General features: G+C 57.0%; 1 protein-coding gene across 6 annotated transcripts in view; it reads right to left on the bottom strand.

Annotated features, from left to right (window-relative positions):
- Mvb12b (multivesicular body subunit 12B) overlaps nucleotides 1–14,536 on the bottom strand; it is a 176,242-nt gene that overhangs the window by 69,634 nt on the left and 92,072 nt on the right. For all 6 annotated transcript variants that reach the window (XM_078048224.1, XM_078048223.1, XM_078048226.1 and 3 more), the window contains one exon: nucleotides 8,088–8,182. In XM_078048224.1, the coding sequence (XP_077904350.1) occupies nucleotides 8,088–8,182 (95 nt within the window). The remainder of the gene's footprint in view (nucleotides 1–8,087; nucleotides 8,183–14,536) is intronic.

Below are 14,536 nucleotides of genomic sequence, written 5' to 3'. Positions count from 1 at the left end.
AGCAGCCCCGGCCCCCGCACAGTGGAGGCGGCTACCGAGGCTGGCCTCTCCCTCCTGAGTGGCCGTGCCGTCACCTCGTGGGCTGCTTGCCACTGAAAATAGCCCACTCCTAAGTGATGACGCGTGACAGGCGGTCTCGGCTGCCAGGGGTGCGCGCCGAGCCACGCCAGAGAGCCTTTTATTGTAAGTTTCTCTGGACTGAGGAAGAAATTTTCCCCGAGTGCTCAGAGAAGGCATCTTATATATCAAAATTATATAAGGAAGCACGAGGCTAAGAAGGCGACCTTGCTGGGCGCGAGCCAGGGAGCCCGAGTGATCATTCGCGACCAATCTTTGGGTGGCTCTACGGACTGCACCCCTGCAGGGGAGGTGAATGCGGAGGGAAGTGACACCACTGCAGCCCCCTGGCTCACAGAACGTCCTCACACACCCCGGCCCTCGCAACAACGCAGGGGAGCAGCAGGCAGTCACTGCGTTCTGTTACAGGAATACAGAAGAATATGAGCTGGCCCAAAACAGGGCTCGTCCAAGGTAGCAAATACATGGCTCCAGGGGCTGCCATTCACATGTGTTGTGCAGTGCACAATCCGGGCAGCTACTCGCAGCAGCTCTGGATGATGATCAGTGTGTGTCAGGGCCAAGACTGGAATCTGTGCTTCTGACCCCCGTATCCCACCAGTCACATGATAGCCCTTTCAACAGGCTTCTGTCTAGCTCAGAGGCATGGAGCCTGGCACACAGCCGCTCTCAGGGTCTGAGGAATGGGTGGAGAATGAAGAGCCTTGCTTTCTTCTGGCCCTTGTTTATTTACATCTTCCTCACTTGAAAGGGACGGAAGGCTGTCTCTGTCCTCTCTCAGTGGGGTCTCGCCTGGCTCCATGTGCTCACAGGGAGGTCCCCCGGCACCAGCAGAGTGGTGGACCAGGAAGAGCAGCGGACCCAGGGGAACAGAGGGCCTGTGGAGGGCAGACCGAGTTCTGGCCTTCACAGATGGGGGCAGAGGCCTTGGGAGGACCACTGCAGTGCCTGGCACAGATGTGCAGACACAAAGGTGAGATGGCTCCGTGGGACGCAGGGGAAGGGTCACAGGTCGCAGACATCGCCAGGCAGGTCATGGGCCGGGGCGTGGGGTCATGAAGCTTTGATCTGAAGAGCAAAAGCCAAGCTGAGCTTTGAGAGGCAGCTCCGTCCCCTGGTGCCTGGACGTAGGCTGGGAAAACCTGGTGAAGGAGGAGAGCCAGGGAAGCGCGTGGTCTGGCCTGAGCAGAAACACCGGAGGGCGGAGAGGGGGACACGGGTGGCTCCACAGGACTTGCTGTGGGGACGGCCAGAGCTCTGTGCAGGGCCTTTGGGCCTTTCCCTGTGACATCCGGCAGAGGCACTGGAAGCAGAAACCCTCCGAGGCGAGGGCTCCTGAGTGCCCCGTGCGTCTGCCCGCACGCGCTGTTCATTAACTCCGGTGACACCGCCACCGCGGAGGATGTATAAAAGCACATCCAATTAGCCGGGCCTACATGAATATTTGCACTCTTAAATCTTTTGCATTTCGAAAGGGTTAAAGCTTATTATTAGCATATAATTTACAGTCCTTTCTCCCAGGAAAGGAATAATGCACAGTAAATGCCACATTCATTTTAATAATACATGTTACAGTCTGTGCCCAACATCTGCACAAAGGTAAAGGAGACAGATTTTTTTGACATGTCCCACTCTGCCATCTAAACACAGGCTTTTTGTTTCTTAAGTGACGGAAGGTTTAATCAAGAAAGCAGGCAATTCATCAATCGAAACAAGGCAGTGTGCGTGCGCCTGACAGCGCACACATGGCTGTGTGCAGAGCAAACCTGGCCACCTGTCAGCCGCACCTCTACATCAGGACGCACAGGCGTGCCTGCGACCGAGCCCCCCACTCCCACGCGTTTCTTCTGTCCTCATTGTATTTCCCTTTATACGCAGTCTCGTTGTCAGTCAGGGCCAGGGCAGATGGATGGACAGGGAAGCAGCGGCTGTTACAGGTGATGATAGAGATTTATCAGCCTCTGCGATGACTTGACTCCCTTGATGTGAGCACCACGATCAGGAGTATTTTTCACTCGTTCAGGAATTTCCCCATATGTGACTATCTGTGGCTCTGCCAAGCTGATGTCCCTTGCTGGGAACTTCGTCACCCTCTGGAGCATCCCCCTGCCCACAACCTACCCCAGGCAGCTCTGAGAAATCCCAGTGAAGGAAGAAAAGGGAAGCAGAGGCCTGGAATCCAAAGCCACCGCAGGCCACAAGAACACGTCACCAAAGACAAAGGCCACGGAGACCCGCAAATGCAGAGGCAGCCGTCACTCAGGCACCGCCACAGGACACAGCGGCTCTTTTCCTTGCTCGAGCTGATGCCCACCCCACGGGAAGAGGAGGCCTGCAGCGGGCATGCTCGGACCCCTGTGCAAATCTTGCAGCACGAGACGGTGAATGTCCAGGGCTGTGGCTGTGCCCCTCACAGGTGGGGGCATCTTCTAGCCCCCAGTCCCCACCCCACAGGGCTCCTCAGTCGTGAAGGGTTGATGTTTATTTCAGATTGTCCCCTCATCTAGAGACAGGTCTCAAGTAACCACATGTGAAAGGAATCACGTCTGCACCGTGGGGTCTGCAGCAGGTGGGTTTTCAGACCCCACCGTAAGGAGCTCAGATCTGCTGTATCGGGAGATGAAGAGCTAGGGACAGGAGTTTTATCCAATGGGATGAAATATATAAATCACGAATTTCACAATGCTGATAATTAAATGTCCATCTTCCAATTTAAATGAGGACTAGATTAAAACTGCATGCAGGAGGCTGATTCTCAGAAATCATTAATTATTTTTAATTGCCTCGTGCCCTCTCGTCCGACGTCAGAGCTGCACGTCTTGTCCACGGCTCTGCAGATCAAATCCCCCTCGGCCCCGATAAGAGGGATGCTGGCCGCCGTCTGACCACACTCAACCTTCCTGGTGTCAAAGGTCTTGAAAGGGGGCTGGATTTTAAGGGGAACAGCTGTGGGGTGATAAGGGGCTTCTCTAGCAAAGAGAAAAAGACGAGCGCCGCGGGTCCTGGCCCACTGGCCCCGAGCGCCCGGACGCTCGACTGGGCATTCCATTCACGTTCTCAAGTGGCACGCCGGTGGCACACGAGGAGCCCCACAGCCTCCCAACTGCTCAGAGAAGCGCCCTGGCCCGTCCAGCACCGCCGGGCCTTGGCAGTCTGCACCGCACTGCGTCCTGGGTGCGAGGGGGTCTGGGAGCCTCGGTCTCACTGCACGCCGGTTTTAGTGTCTTACACCAGTTTTTCCTGTCTTACACCACCATGCCACTTTTTTTTTCAAAAGGGAGAAATGTAAGTTTTTTGTGGTTAGGAAAACCTCCACCCTTGGAGAGAAACCGGCGGTCTACAACAGCGGCAACGATGGAGGGCAGCGCGTGTGGCTTCCCAGCCTCTGGTGTCTCACGCCTGAGCAAAGGCTGCCAGGGACCGAGGGGAGGGAGGTATGCCTGGGTTGGGAGGGGCATGCGGAGCCTCCTCTCCTGCCCAGCCTCAGGAAGTGGCCAGATGCTTGGCAGGTGTGGGTGCAACGCCCGTCCCTCCCGCATCCCAAGGCCTCTGGTCCCCTCACAGCCCTTTACTCAACTTTCGGACACCCTAGGGTCACTTAGGGTCACTTCAACCTGGGTGCCCCCGAGACACAGTCTGTCTTTGCCAAACTCACGGTCACTGCCACTGGGCCGTGTTGGAATGCTGCCATGGCACTTGACAGGACCCTCCCCACAGACAGCGCCAGGCGATGCGGGGACTGGGTTAAGACGCATCTACAGGGTCACCGCTCACGGGGAGTGTGGTGCAGCAAGGGCGGAGCTGAGGAGCGTCTGTCTGAAAATAACAGACACAGCTGGCGGCAGAGGCCTTGCCCAGGCTCCGTGTGGTCTTCGGCACTGAGCCTGGGACCACTCGGAAGGGACACGGCTTCCGGCTCAGGACCAAATCCTGAGCCCTGGCACAGCTGCGCCTGCTTCTGTCCTGCTGCCAGTGACTCTCGCGTCTGGCGTCCCTTCCCACTCTGCTCTGTGTCTGAGGGGCTGCTGCAGATCCTTCAGGCCCAGGTGAAACAGACACGAGTGAAGGTGCACTGTCCGGGGAGCAAGGGAGGCTGGGCATGGGGACTAAGACGGAAGGCTTCAGGAAGGGGAGACGCTCTTAGAGGACAGTGGCAAGCGGAAGAGACTGAGGAGGACGTCTGTGGGCAGGCTGGACAGGAGTGCTGTGGAGGGCCCCCAGAGGCAGACCTCAGGCATGTCTGAACCCCCAGGACCACAGGGCCACTGGAGAGGGACAGCACAGGAGCCTGGGAAGCACAAGCCACCACTCACCAAAAGGGAGAACGGGGAACACGGGTGCTTTCCCAGAGGAGTTCAGATAGGAAAAAAGACAAGGAGCAGCGCCCCCAGGACCCCCGTCAGGCAGGTGCTGCAGACGGGGCCTGAGTTTGGGGGCCATGTGGTCTCTGCCCCAGTGGCGTGGGAGCACCAGAGACAACCAGGTACGGCTGGGCGCCAAAAGAACTTGATCTGGATTTTGTGTCATTTTCACACCCCACTAAACACGATTCCCCTTTTCTGGACTATTTACAAAGTGCAGATCCCAGGGAAGGCTGTGAGAGGGAGGTGGCCTCAGGCTGAGGCTGGCTGCCACTGAACACAAAGGGATGGCCTGAATCAAGCCTGGAGCTGCCACTTCACTTCCAGCTCCTTCTCTATGAAGGCCACCTCCAAACGGGAACTGACCTGGGCTCAAGAACAGAGTTGGGGTGACGGCTCCACCAGCTGCTGGCCAGTGGGACGTGAGGGTGAAAGTAGGAGCCAGGGAGCGTGGAGGAGGCTCGCTGAGCAGGGCTCAGGGGACAGGACGACAAGCGAAATTATATTCTCAAGGCAGGACAAGAAAGTTATTGATCTGTGGTCTGGAAGCGATTTCCAGTAAGCCCTGAAAGCACAGTGCAAGCCAGGCAGCTTGTGAGCGCTCGGAAAAACCTGGGTAATCTGTAGGGGCCCTTGGGGTTTACCGAGAAGACGCCACATTAACTCCAGGTCTGTATCTTATTACAACAGTGACAAACGCTATTACAGAAAAATGGGAAATGGCCAGAAAGCTGGGGAAGAAGACAGGACTGGGGAGTCGGGCAGACCCCACCTCCCTGGGCGTGGGCCTCTAAGACCTTCAGACGTGCACATTTCACACGAAATCACTTGAACACGCTGGCTAGTCGCTACCGCTCCCCCTCACCTTCCCAACTAAGCTGTCCCCCTCCGGACAGCGGGGAAGTGAAGGCCACTGGCTGGCACTTACGCTTCAGCACCTGCCTCCATCCCTCTTTTGGAGCTGTGGTTTTCAAAGGCAGTCGTGCTCATCCTCTGGATAAATCTGTCTGCATATCTGTAAGCATTTCCTAGAAGAGACTCCTAGAAGAGGAAGTGTGAGGACCAAAGGTCTCCTCTGTGGCCATTCTGACTGGGGAACGAATTGGCAGGGCGAGGGACATGGGCGTCTCAGGATTCCAGCACTGGGCCCATGCAAGTCCCTCCCCTCTTCTGTGGACAAGAGAAACATCTGCTCCACTGTGGAGACCAGCTGACAAACTTGGCCGATGGAACAGAGTGCCCCAAGCTGCTGAGTGGCTGTGAGAGCAGGAGACAGAGGAGCTTGAGGAGCAAGGGTCTCGGATTCGGAAGGAAGGGTGTGGCCCCAGGCTCTGGGGATTGAGGAGGCCAATCAGGGTGATCACCTGCCCCAGGGTCCTGGAGGGTGTTCCTGGCAAGGCAGATGCTAGGTTAAATCCTTTCTTCCACACACATTTCACGGGCGCCTCGTGTGCCGGGGACAGAGCCCAGAGCAGTGGCTCTGCCTCGCAGGTATCGCGCAGGAGGCCTGTCTCAGCACAAGGTCCAGGAAAATGAGTTCATTAACAGGCACGCCACTGAGACAATAACTAAAAGTAAAAGCCCATCCCTACGCGTTAAACATGGACTACTTTTCAAATTTCTAATTCCACTGTTTTGAGATCTACTTTCCCTAGGAAGGGACCCCAAACTAGGGAGCACTAACCAGAGGTTCTCAGGAGGAACACGGTGTCCCAGAGGTTGCAGCAAGGGCTTGGGGCCTGGAGTGTGCAGTGAACATGTGCCAGGGTCGCTCTGGAAGAAGCGCTTGACTATTCACTTCATCAGCAGCGAGACTCCAGCCATGAAGGCGCCAGCGCCGGGCAGGGGCTAGGACCTGGGGCACACTCTGCCGGAACTGTTTTGGAATAAACTGTTGCAAACCCCAACTTTGCAATACCAAATGGAGATGTGCCACCTGGCACCAGACCCTCTTTGAGGTGGGGAGAGGGGGTGGTCTCTGCTCCCTTCTAGCCAGAACCATGCACAGGCTGGCTGCCAGGGGCTGGGTGGGCAGGCTTCCCAGTCGCGCCCTGGTTGTCCAGTGCTGAGCTTGCAGGCCGTGTGGAGCCGGTGGATCCTGCAGGGTATTTCTGGCAGCATCACTACAAAGCAGCCCTGGGCCCTGGCAGAGCACTTTGGAGGCCTGCAGCCTCGGAGGCAGTCTGAGCTGCCCCTGACGTGGGCTGGGACCCTAACTGCCTCTGGAAGATAAAATCCCATTGACTGCCACTCACATAAATGGAGCAGGAAGTTTCTGAATGGCTTCCCCTGTGTCTTGAGGCAGTTACCTTGGTATTGCTACACTAACAGCTGAAACGCACCCGGACAACACCTCATCAACCGCAAGGCGAGGAAGCAGCGGTCCAGTGGCAGGCAGCAAGAGTCCTGCCAAACCAGAGATTTCACTCCCGGCTCTTTGCTGCAGAAACGCCAACAGCTGGGAAAGCCATCAGAGGATGCGGGGAAGGTGGGTGCAGCCCAACACTGCACTGGAAAGAGAGCAGAAGCTGCAGGCGAAAAGTCATCTGTTTGATGGCTGTCCTTGCGTGCACTGCGACCAGCCCTGCCTGCTGGATTTCCTGGGCCTGTTACATGCCACTCTGCCACTAAACATCTGGGGACATATTCAGCTTTTCTACAAAATAGGTTATCTTTCCACACTTGTTCTGCTCCCTGTCAACTCTGGCGAAATAGCCACTGCATAAAAGAACTCCCTGGAGAAGCTGCACTTAGACAAACACGCGCCTGCTCCCTGGGAGAGCCTGGCTCCTGGCGTGGAGCCAGGGCGGGGGCTGAGAACACCCCTGTCCTCCCCTTCCCAGCAGGAGCGCAGCCCGGAAATGGAACAACTGGCTTTTGCTTATACTTCCAAACCTATTAGGGAGTGATCATAACGAGAGAAACTAATACTGACAAGAATTATGCCATTGTTCTATTTCATCTGTTTAGTAACCTGAAGTTGCAATTTTTAGAAAAAAGATTACCTTTTAAATAACCGATTCATTATGGTACATGAATGAATGCCATGTTCCCGCGTTCAAAACGTCACTCACCATTAAGGGCGTGCGCGGGTAAGTGGCACCGATTTACCACTTCCCCCTTATACACAAACACCGACTGGAGGCCCCGGACAATCAGAGACAAGTGTGGTTTCCTGGGCTCTTGGCAAGTGGCCTACACTGCCCAGGGCACAAGGACGCTCACACCTGAAACAAGCCTGGTAAACTGCCCCTCCCGGTGGAGGCAAGGAGGGGGACCAGGAATGATGAGGCTCCTGCCAAGGTGACACTGTCAGTTTCAAGGCTGGGTTGAGAAATCATGGACTCACACTCTCGCGTAGGGGAGACGGCCGGTGCCACCTTGGGACACAGTCTGGCTGTGAGGGTGCTGGCCCCACTACTCAGCTTGGCACTGCTCCCCATCCCGGGGGAGACGGGGCCCAGCAGGGGAGGGTGTTCTCTGACCCTCCCTTCTAGCCTGCGAACCCCACACGCTGTTTTCCATCATTAGTTTCAAAGCCTGCTGAGCACTTGGCCTCTCCATCTCTGTAAGTGCCGCAGTAACACAAAGGCAAGGGGAGGCGGGGTCCCCGCGGGGCAGATGCCATCGGACACAGACCCCACGTACCTGATATGGCATACAAGTTGGAGTGCTGGTACTCATAGTCCGTCCGGCTGCTGTTCCTGCCTCGGAAGGTGGCGGGGAGCGTTAGAGAGATGTGCCTGGAAAGAGGCAGAGGGGAGAGAGGCGGTTACTGGAGCCTGGAACGTCCCCAAGGCTCCCACTCACCCCCAGAGCTGTCGCCAGGGTCCTGCACACCCGCAGGGGAGCGTGCGTGGGCCAGCCTCTTCCTCCTGCACTTCCCCACCAGCCTCCAGGCCTCCCCCCAAGGATCCACAGGCTTCCAGACACCAAGAGCCTCCTTCCCCGCACTGCACAGGGCACCCAAGGGAGGGAACGACTCCCCAGGCGTGTCCCAGGCACTCTGTGGAGGTGGCAGTCTGACCCGGGGCCTCTGTGGCTGGGCAAATGCAACAGTGGCACCAAGACACCAGCTCTGGACACGAGCCCGGCCTGCTCAGTGTCCACCCTGTGGCTTCCACATTTGCTTCGAGGTGGGGAGGGCCATGGCATGTGAAGAAGCACTCGGAGGTGAAGGTGCCAGGTGTTATTCCCAGGTGAGCTCAGGGACCAGGGACCTCTGCCATCAGGAAAGCACTCTGCTCTGGTCAGCTGGGTCTGGGGCCCCTGCAGGTGAAGCACACAGTAGGTGCTCAGGAAAGCACCTCTGCCGGGCCACTGCTGTCTTGCGTGGTTCAGGTGTTGTCCGTGGAAGCACCTGATGAGCACTAAGCCAAGCACTCAGACCATGGGAAGTGCTCCCGAGGTGGGGCCGCGAGGCACCTCAGGGCTGGAAGGCCATGTGTGGCAGTGGAGCAAGCTCAAAACCCTGCAGGTCAGGGAGACACCTGCCACCCAGACCTCGGGAGGAATGGCTGTGGGGGCATGCAGGGCTCAGCAGTCCCCCTGTGGCCACACCCGGGCTTTTCCAGAGGGGAGACGAGGGAGCATTTATTACACAGGGGAGTTGTCACCAATGCAGAGCCTTTTCACCTGATACTGTGAGACAGTCCAGGACCCCTGCTGGGTGTGGGGACTGAAGGGAGGCTAGGTGACACCGCCATGTGTGGGGACACTGGAGAAAGGCTCTTAGGCAGGGCTATTCCCAGGAGCCTGGGACAGAGCTGCAGTGGCAGAAACCTTTTTGGGACAAGGTAGCACTGGGGGCTGCCTTTACAGAGGACCCCTGTTCCAAGGAGATGTGTCCCTGAGGCACCCTGGAGTGCTCTGCCTAGGTGTCAAAGGGGCCAACCAAGGAGCTTCAGGGCGCTGCCAGGGGAGCTCCCAGGCTGCAGGAATCAAGGGCTGGGAAAGGTCACTGTGCCACGTGTCCAGTGCCAGAGGAAAAGGAAACGTGGGTGCTGCTGAGCACAGGGGAAGGACCCATGAAAGGAGGGCCTCATGACATCTTGGGAGGTGGGTGAAGGAGTAGAGGCACCCCCAGGTAGTCAGGGAAGGCAACATGTGGTGTGGGTTACTGGAGCCTGAAACGTCCCCAAGGCTCCCACTCACCCCCAGAGCATGGCATAGAAAGTTCGGTGGGGGTGGCCTGGAATGGATGCCAAGTGCCACATAAGGGGGTCTAGATTTTATCCCTGGGATAGAGGTTTCCAACCTCTGCCACTCATCAGAGTGGCACACAGATGAAGGTGTCAGGTCTCTGGGGACGAGCTAACAAGAGAGATGCACAGGCCTGGCCCTAAGGTGCCTGGTTCAGTGGCCTGTTGGGCTACAGAGCAGGAACCCATTTCTAACAGGCCCTGGCCCAGACTTCAAAGCGTGTCAGGGCTGGGAATCTGGAGGGTCAGGAGTGCGGCAGAAGGTGGTGAGTGGTCTGTTGGAGCTTCACGGGGGAATGAAGCGCTGCCCGCGGCCATGGCTGAGGGAATGGCAAAGGTGGCGCTGCAGGGTGTCACCAGGTGCTGGCTGGCAGGGATGTGGACATCATATGTTCTCCATGGTGCCTCACAAGGCCCTGGTGGGCAGTTATGGGGCACTAGCCGAGGAGCAGGCACAGTACAAAATGGAACCATGGGCGACTCAGTGGCTCCCCAGGTGGCCACAGAAGAGAAGCCAGCGTGGGCCCTTCATGACAGCAGATGTCATGCCTGAGACATGGGCCCGGCGTGCACACTGCTACTGCATCCCCTGGACCAATGCGGGAACGGGCAGGAGCTGGGGAGAACTGGGCTGCCAGATGCTATAGTCCTTAAAAGGTGCACCTGGCCTTGAGAGGGCCACAGCCCGGGGGAGGGGGGGGTGCAGCGACGCTCCAGGGCGTGAGGGAGGCCCAGGAGCAGGCAGTCCCTGTAGAACTTGGGAAGACGTGTAAACCTGGATGGTGGCAAGGAGGCCAGAAAGGGCCAGCCTGACCACCAGGGTCAAATGCATGGACAAAGAAGTGTGGGGACTTGGCAGAGCCAGAAGAAGGGGGGCCCAGAGTTGTTCATAAAATGATGTGAACGCCTGCTTCCAAGCATGAGCTTGTGTGGAAGCAGGAAGATGGTGGGGCTGGGGAGGCAGGCGGTGGTTTGGGAAGGCTTCTGCCAGGACTTGGGTTGACGTGGGGACCTGAAGAGTCTGGGGCAACGTGGAGGAGGCCGTGCACCCCAGGCTCTGCAGGTATCTGGGAGGATGAGGACATTGGCCAGTGGGAAGAGCTGGAGGGACCAAGCTGGCCAGGGTGGAGCACGGGGCCCCACAGCCTGGACTTTATCCTGAAGCATTTTTAAGCAGAGCTGTGACAAGGGCCAAATGACAGCTGTAAAAGTTCACCTCTAGTGGAAACATGAAGAACTAGACTGAGACTCCAGGTGGACGGGGACAGGAACAAGCTGAAGCGGACTGTCGGGGAACTTGTGCAGAGCCTGAACCACTGTCAAAATGACCTGCCGCAGACCCCTAAGGGGATAGTTTTGTGGCAATTCTGTGACAAACTGGACTTAAAAAGAGGTGCATTCTAGAGAATCATGGAGCCTGGCTCTTTGGCTGCCCATCCAAAGAGGAGCTTGGCATCTGAACCTCCTGGCCTCTGGGGCGTGGGAACAGCTTGGCTGCCCACCCTGCACGCTCCTGACTGGGCCCGTTCCCCTTGCACTTGAAGACGCGTCCGCTGGGCCCTCCCTCCTCCTCCTGCCTTCCAAAGGCTGCCGTTTGCAAGGGTCTTGGTGCGCTCACAGCCCACATCCAAAAGGTCCAATGCACAGCCGTCCCACCAGAGCCACCTCTGCCAGCAGCTGGGGAATCCTGGAGGCCTCTGAAGGCCCTGGCTCCTCAAGCCTGGGCCTGATTCCGTGCCCATGCTGGTCCTTCTTCCTCCCTACTCTCCAGATCCCTTTGTCCTTCAGGACCCCCCAGCCCTCTCTCTGCTAAGTGCCTTTCCCGGGCTTGTCTCGGGCTGCACTGGTGCTGGGTGTCCTCTCTCACCACTGGATCCTCCTCAACGAGAGGGCTAGGTCTCCACTTTCTAGGCCCATTCTTCACACAGGGGACGCCTATTAGACATTTGTTCACCAAATTAGGGGTGGACTCAGTCCACTGAGGCCCTGGTCCCTGTGGTGAACTGTGTTAGCTCTGTCTGTTTTCCTCACTGGACCCGAGGGGTGTCTGCAGGGCACCCCACTCCCACCCACCTTTGCTGTGGAAACCAGGGCAGAGCAGCAGGTATTCAGGGGAGGGGCAGTTTCTGTTTCTATGACAGATGATGTGTTGTTGGGTGGGGGGTGGGAAGTTAAAAGAAAATTCACGTTTCAGGCTGATCTCTGACAGGCAGCTGCTCTACCGGAATCTGCTGAGCTGAAATCAGGTTTCAAAAACTCCAGCCAGAGAGGCTGGCGAGAGCCCTGGGCTTGAGGGCTTGAGGGCTTGAGGCCGGGCTCCTCTTCCCTCTGCAGAGCCTTTTCCTGTGTGTGCTTTTCGCTCCCACTCTCCTGCACCAAGGAAGCAGGGACACAGGGGACACAGGGATAGGACAGAAAGGCCTATCGAGGCCTCCTGCTGCTGAGAATGAACACTCTGGGCAGAGGGGACGGTCACCTGGGCTTGAACAGGATGAAGAAGTCCCTGCTGAGTCCCAGAGTGAACCAAGACTCCAAGTCCCCAGAGAAGCACCTGCCAGGGAGGATCTGCCCCCTCCATGCCGCACCTGGCTCACCTCTCGGCCATCTTTTAGATAGGAATAGTTATTCTCACTTAACTGAACAGGAAACTGAAATTCTCAGAGGTGAAGCCAATAAAGAGAAAGCCAGGGATTCGGGAAAGGCCAGCCCGTGTCCTCCGCATGCTGCTGTCTTCACGTCTCCCTGACCTATCACCTGGACCGTCAGGTGTGGAGACTGAGGTCACTCAGCCAAGACCGCGTGGCTGCCCTCAAGACACCTCTGAAGGCCAGTGATGCCAGGACTCCGTGCCTGCCACCTGCCCGCGTGGCGGCCCTCCAGGGCCTGGTGCAGCCCACAGGCAGGTAACCACAGCATGAGGCCCAGGGAGGCAGGGAGGCTGCAGTGGTGAGTCTGCCGGACGCAGGTCCAGACCCTAGCGCCAACGCCCGGCAGGGGCACACTCTGGGGGTGGCAGGGAGGCAGGCAGGCAGCAAGCCTGACAAGCCCCGTGACCTCCAGTTCTGGTCAGCTCTTCCCATCCTGCCACTCGGCTTACGCAGGGCCTGCTCATGAGGGCCTGAGTGCAGGACCAGAACAAAAGCCCCCGCGGGCCTCCCTCTGCACCAAGAGGAAGTGGAAACGCGCCACGGTGGGAGCCTGTCTCCCTCTGGCAGCCTCTAACCTGTGCTCCTCCACACAGGTCTGCCAGCCACACCTGCACCCCTGGCTCCCGCTCCTGCCCCAGGGCCTCTGCACTTGGGTCCCTCTGCCCGAAACACTCTTCCTCCAGCTCCTCAGAAGCTGGCTCCTCCTCCTGGGCCAGGCCTGCCCTGACTGCCTTTTGGGGAGACACCCACCCCCAGCCACTCTCTTCCATCCCTTCCCTCTCCACGGGGAGGTCTGATTTGGTTTGGGGTCACCAGAACATAACCTCCATCACCTCCCCTCCCTATGTCCCCAGTGCTGAGGACAGTGCCCAACATGGTGGGTGCTTAGGAATGTTGAGGAAAACCCTATATGGCTACCCAACTTGTTGAATGAACAAATGCCTTTGATTCTGACTTGTAATTAGAGATGATTTGGGAAGCTTCCAGAAGCCTTCCCACTTGTCTCCTTCTCATCCCCAGGACTGGGCTGGTTAATGGTTTGGAAAATGCAACTATTTCTGATTCATGGACACTTTTACATAAACAGTAAATACATTCTTTGTGGCATTGCTTATAAAGCCCCAAACCAAAATTGAATGAAATCTCAAACAAAAGGGGACTAGTTAAGAAGATTATGGTACAACTGTGCACTGAAATATTCTGCAGTCTTTTAGAATATCTTAGAAGGCAACTTCCTGGCCAGAGCCTATGCTCAGGCTCAGCATCAGTGAAGAGGAGGAGACATCCTTCCTCCTGCACCTGGACACTGACCAGTCCACCTGCACTGGCTGAACGGTGGCACAAGAGCTGCTGCCCAGGCCTGTGCTGGAGGACAGACAAGGAATGGAGTTCTGCCTGGGATGGCACATGGGTGCCCAGTGCCTCTGCAGCACCCAGAAAGAACAGGGCCTGGGCAGCTTCACACAAGGCAGAGGCAGCCAAGAACATGCTGGTACCCCAGGGACAGCAGTGTCAGTGCAGTTTCGGAAGAGTCACTTCAAAGGCCCCAAAGGCGACCATTCTGCAGGCAGACCACAGGAAGACTAAGGGGAAGTCAACTCTCTCTGTCCAGGATGGCACCTGGAGGAAGACCCCTGGCACATGCCCAGGAGGTCTTGGTGACCACCAGAGGCCAACAGTTCTGCTACCTGACCCGAGGGATAGATTACTATTCCAACATCTGTCTGACAACTAGAGAACGGAATCGGAACAGCTCTTCTATCTGAGGTGGGCTTTCCTGCCATCCTCGCCCATCCCCTGCCCTCGAAACACCAGAGACAGGGCACCCTGCAGGGCTGCTCCTGGTGGCCACTGCCTCTCGGTGGTAGGGACAGGCCGTTCTGTAACAAATGGGTCAGCGATGCACACGCTGCTAGGGATGAATCCTGCTAAAGAGATGCAAGGGAAATTTCATTTTTCTCCCCAAGTCTGTCTGAGCACCTTATTCAATTAACACGGCCGTGGAGCTGGAGACAGCGCCATGTGAAGCCCTTCAGTTACAGAATACATTTTATTAGGTGACAATGTTGCCAGCACGATTTATTTCCTTTGATGGGATTCTGCTTTTTCCTTGTTAATTTAAATCTGTATTTTCTAGTGCTGATTCCAGGTCTGTGTGAATTTTTAAAATGTTACCATTAATCTTGTGGAGCCAGTGGCCACATATAATGAAGATGGCTCTGCCGGGGCACTGGAGGGGCCTGCTGTC

The sequence above is a fragment of the Ictidomys tridecemlineatus genome, chromosome 4, assembly GCF_052094955.1.
Source record: "Ictidomys tridecemlineatus isolate mIctTri1 chromosome 4, mIctTri1.hap1, whole genome shotgun sequence".
Classification (NCBI taxonomy): domain Eukaryota; kingdom Metazoa; phylum Chordata; class Mammalia; order Rodentia; family Sciuridae; genus Ictidomys; species Ictidomys tridecemlineatus.
The sequence above is the reverse complement of the archived record's forward strand: the minus strand, read 5'-3'. Positions and strand labels throughout refer to the sequence as shown.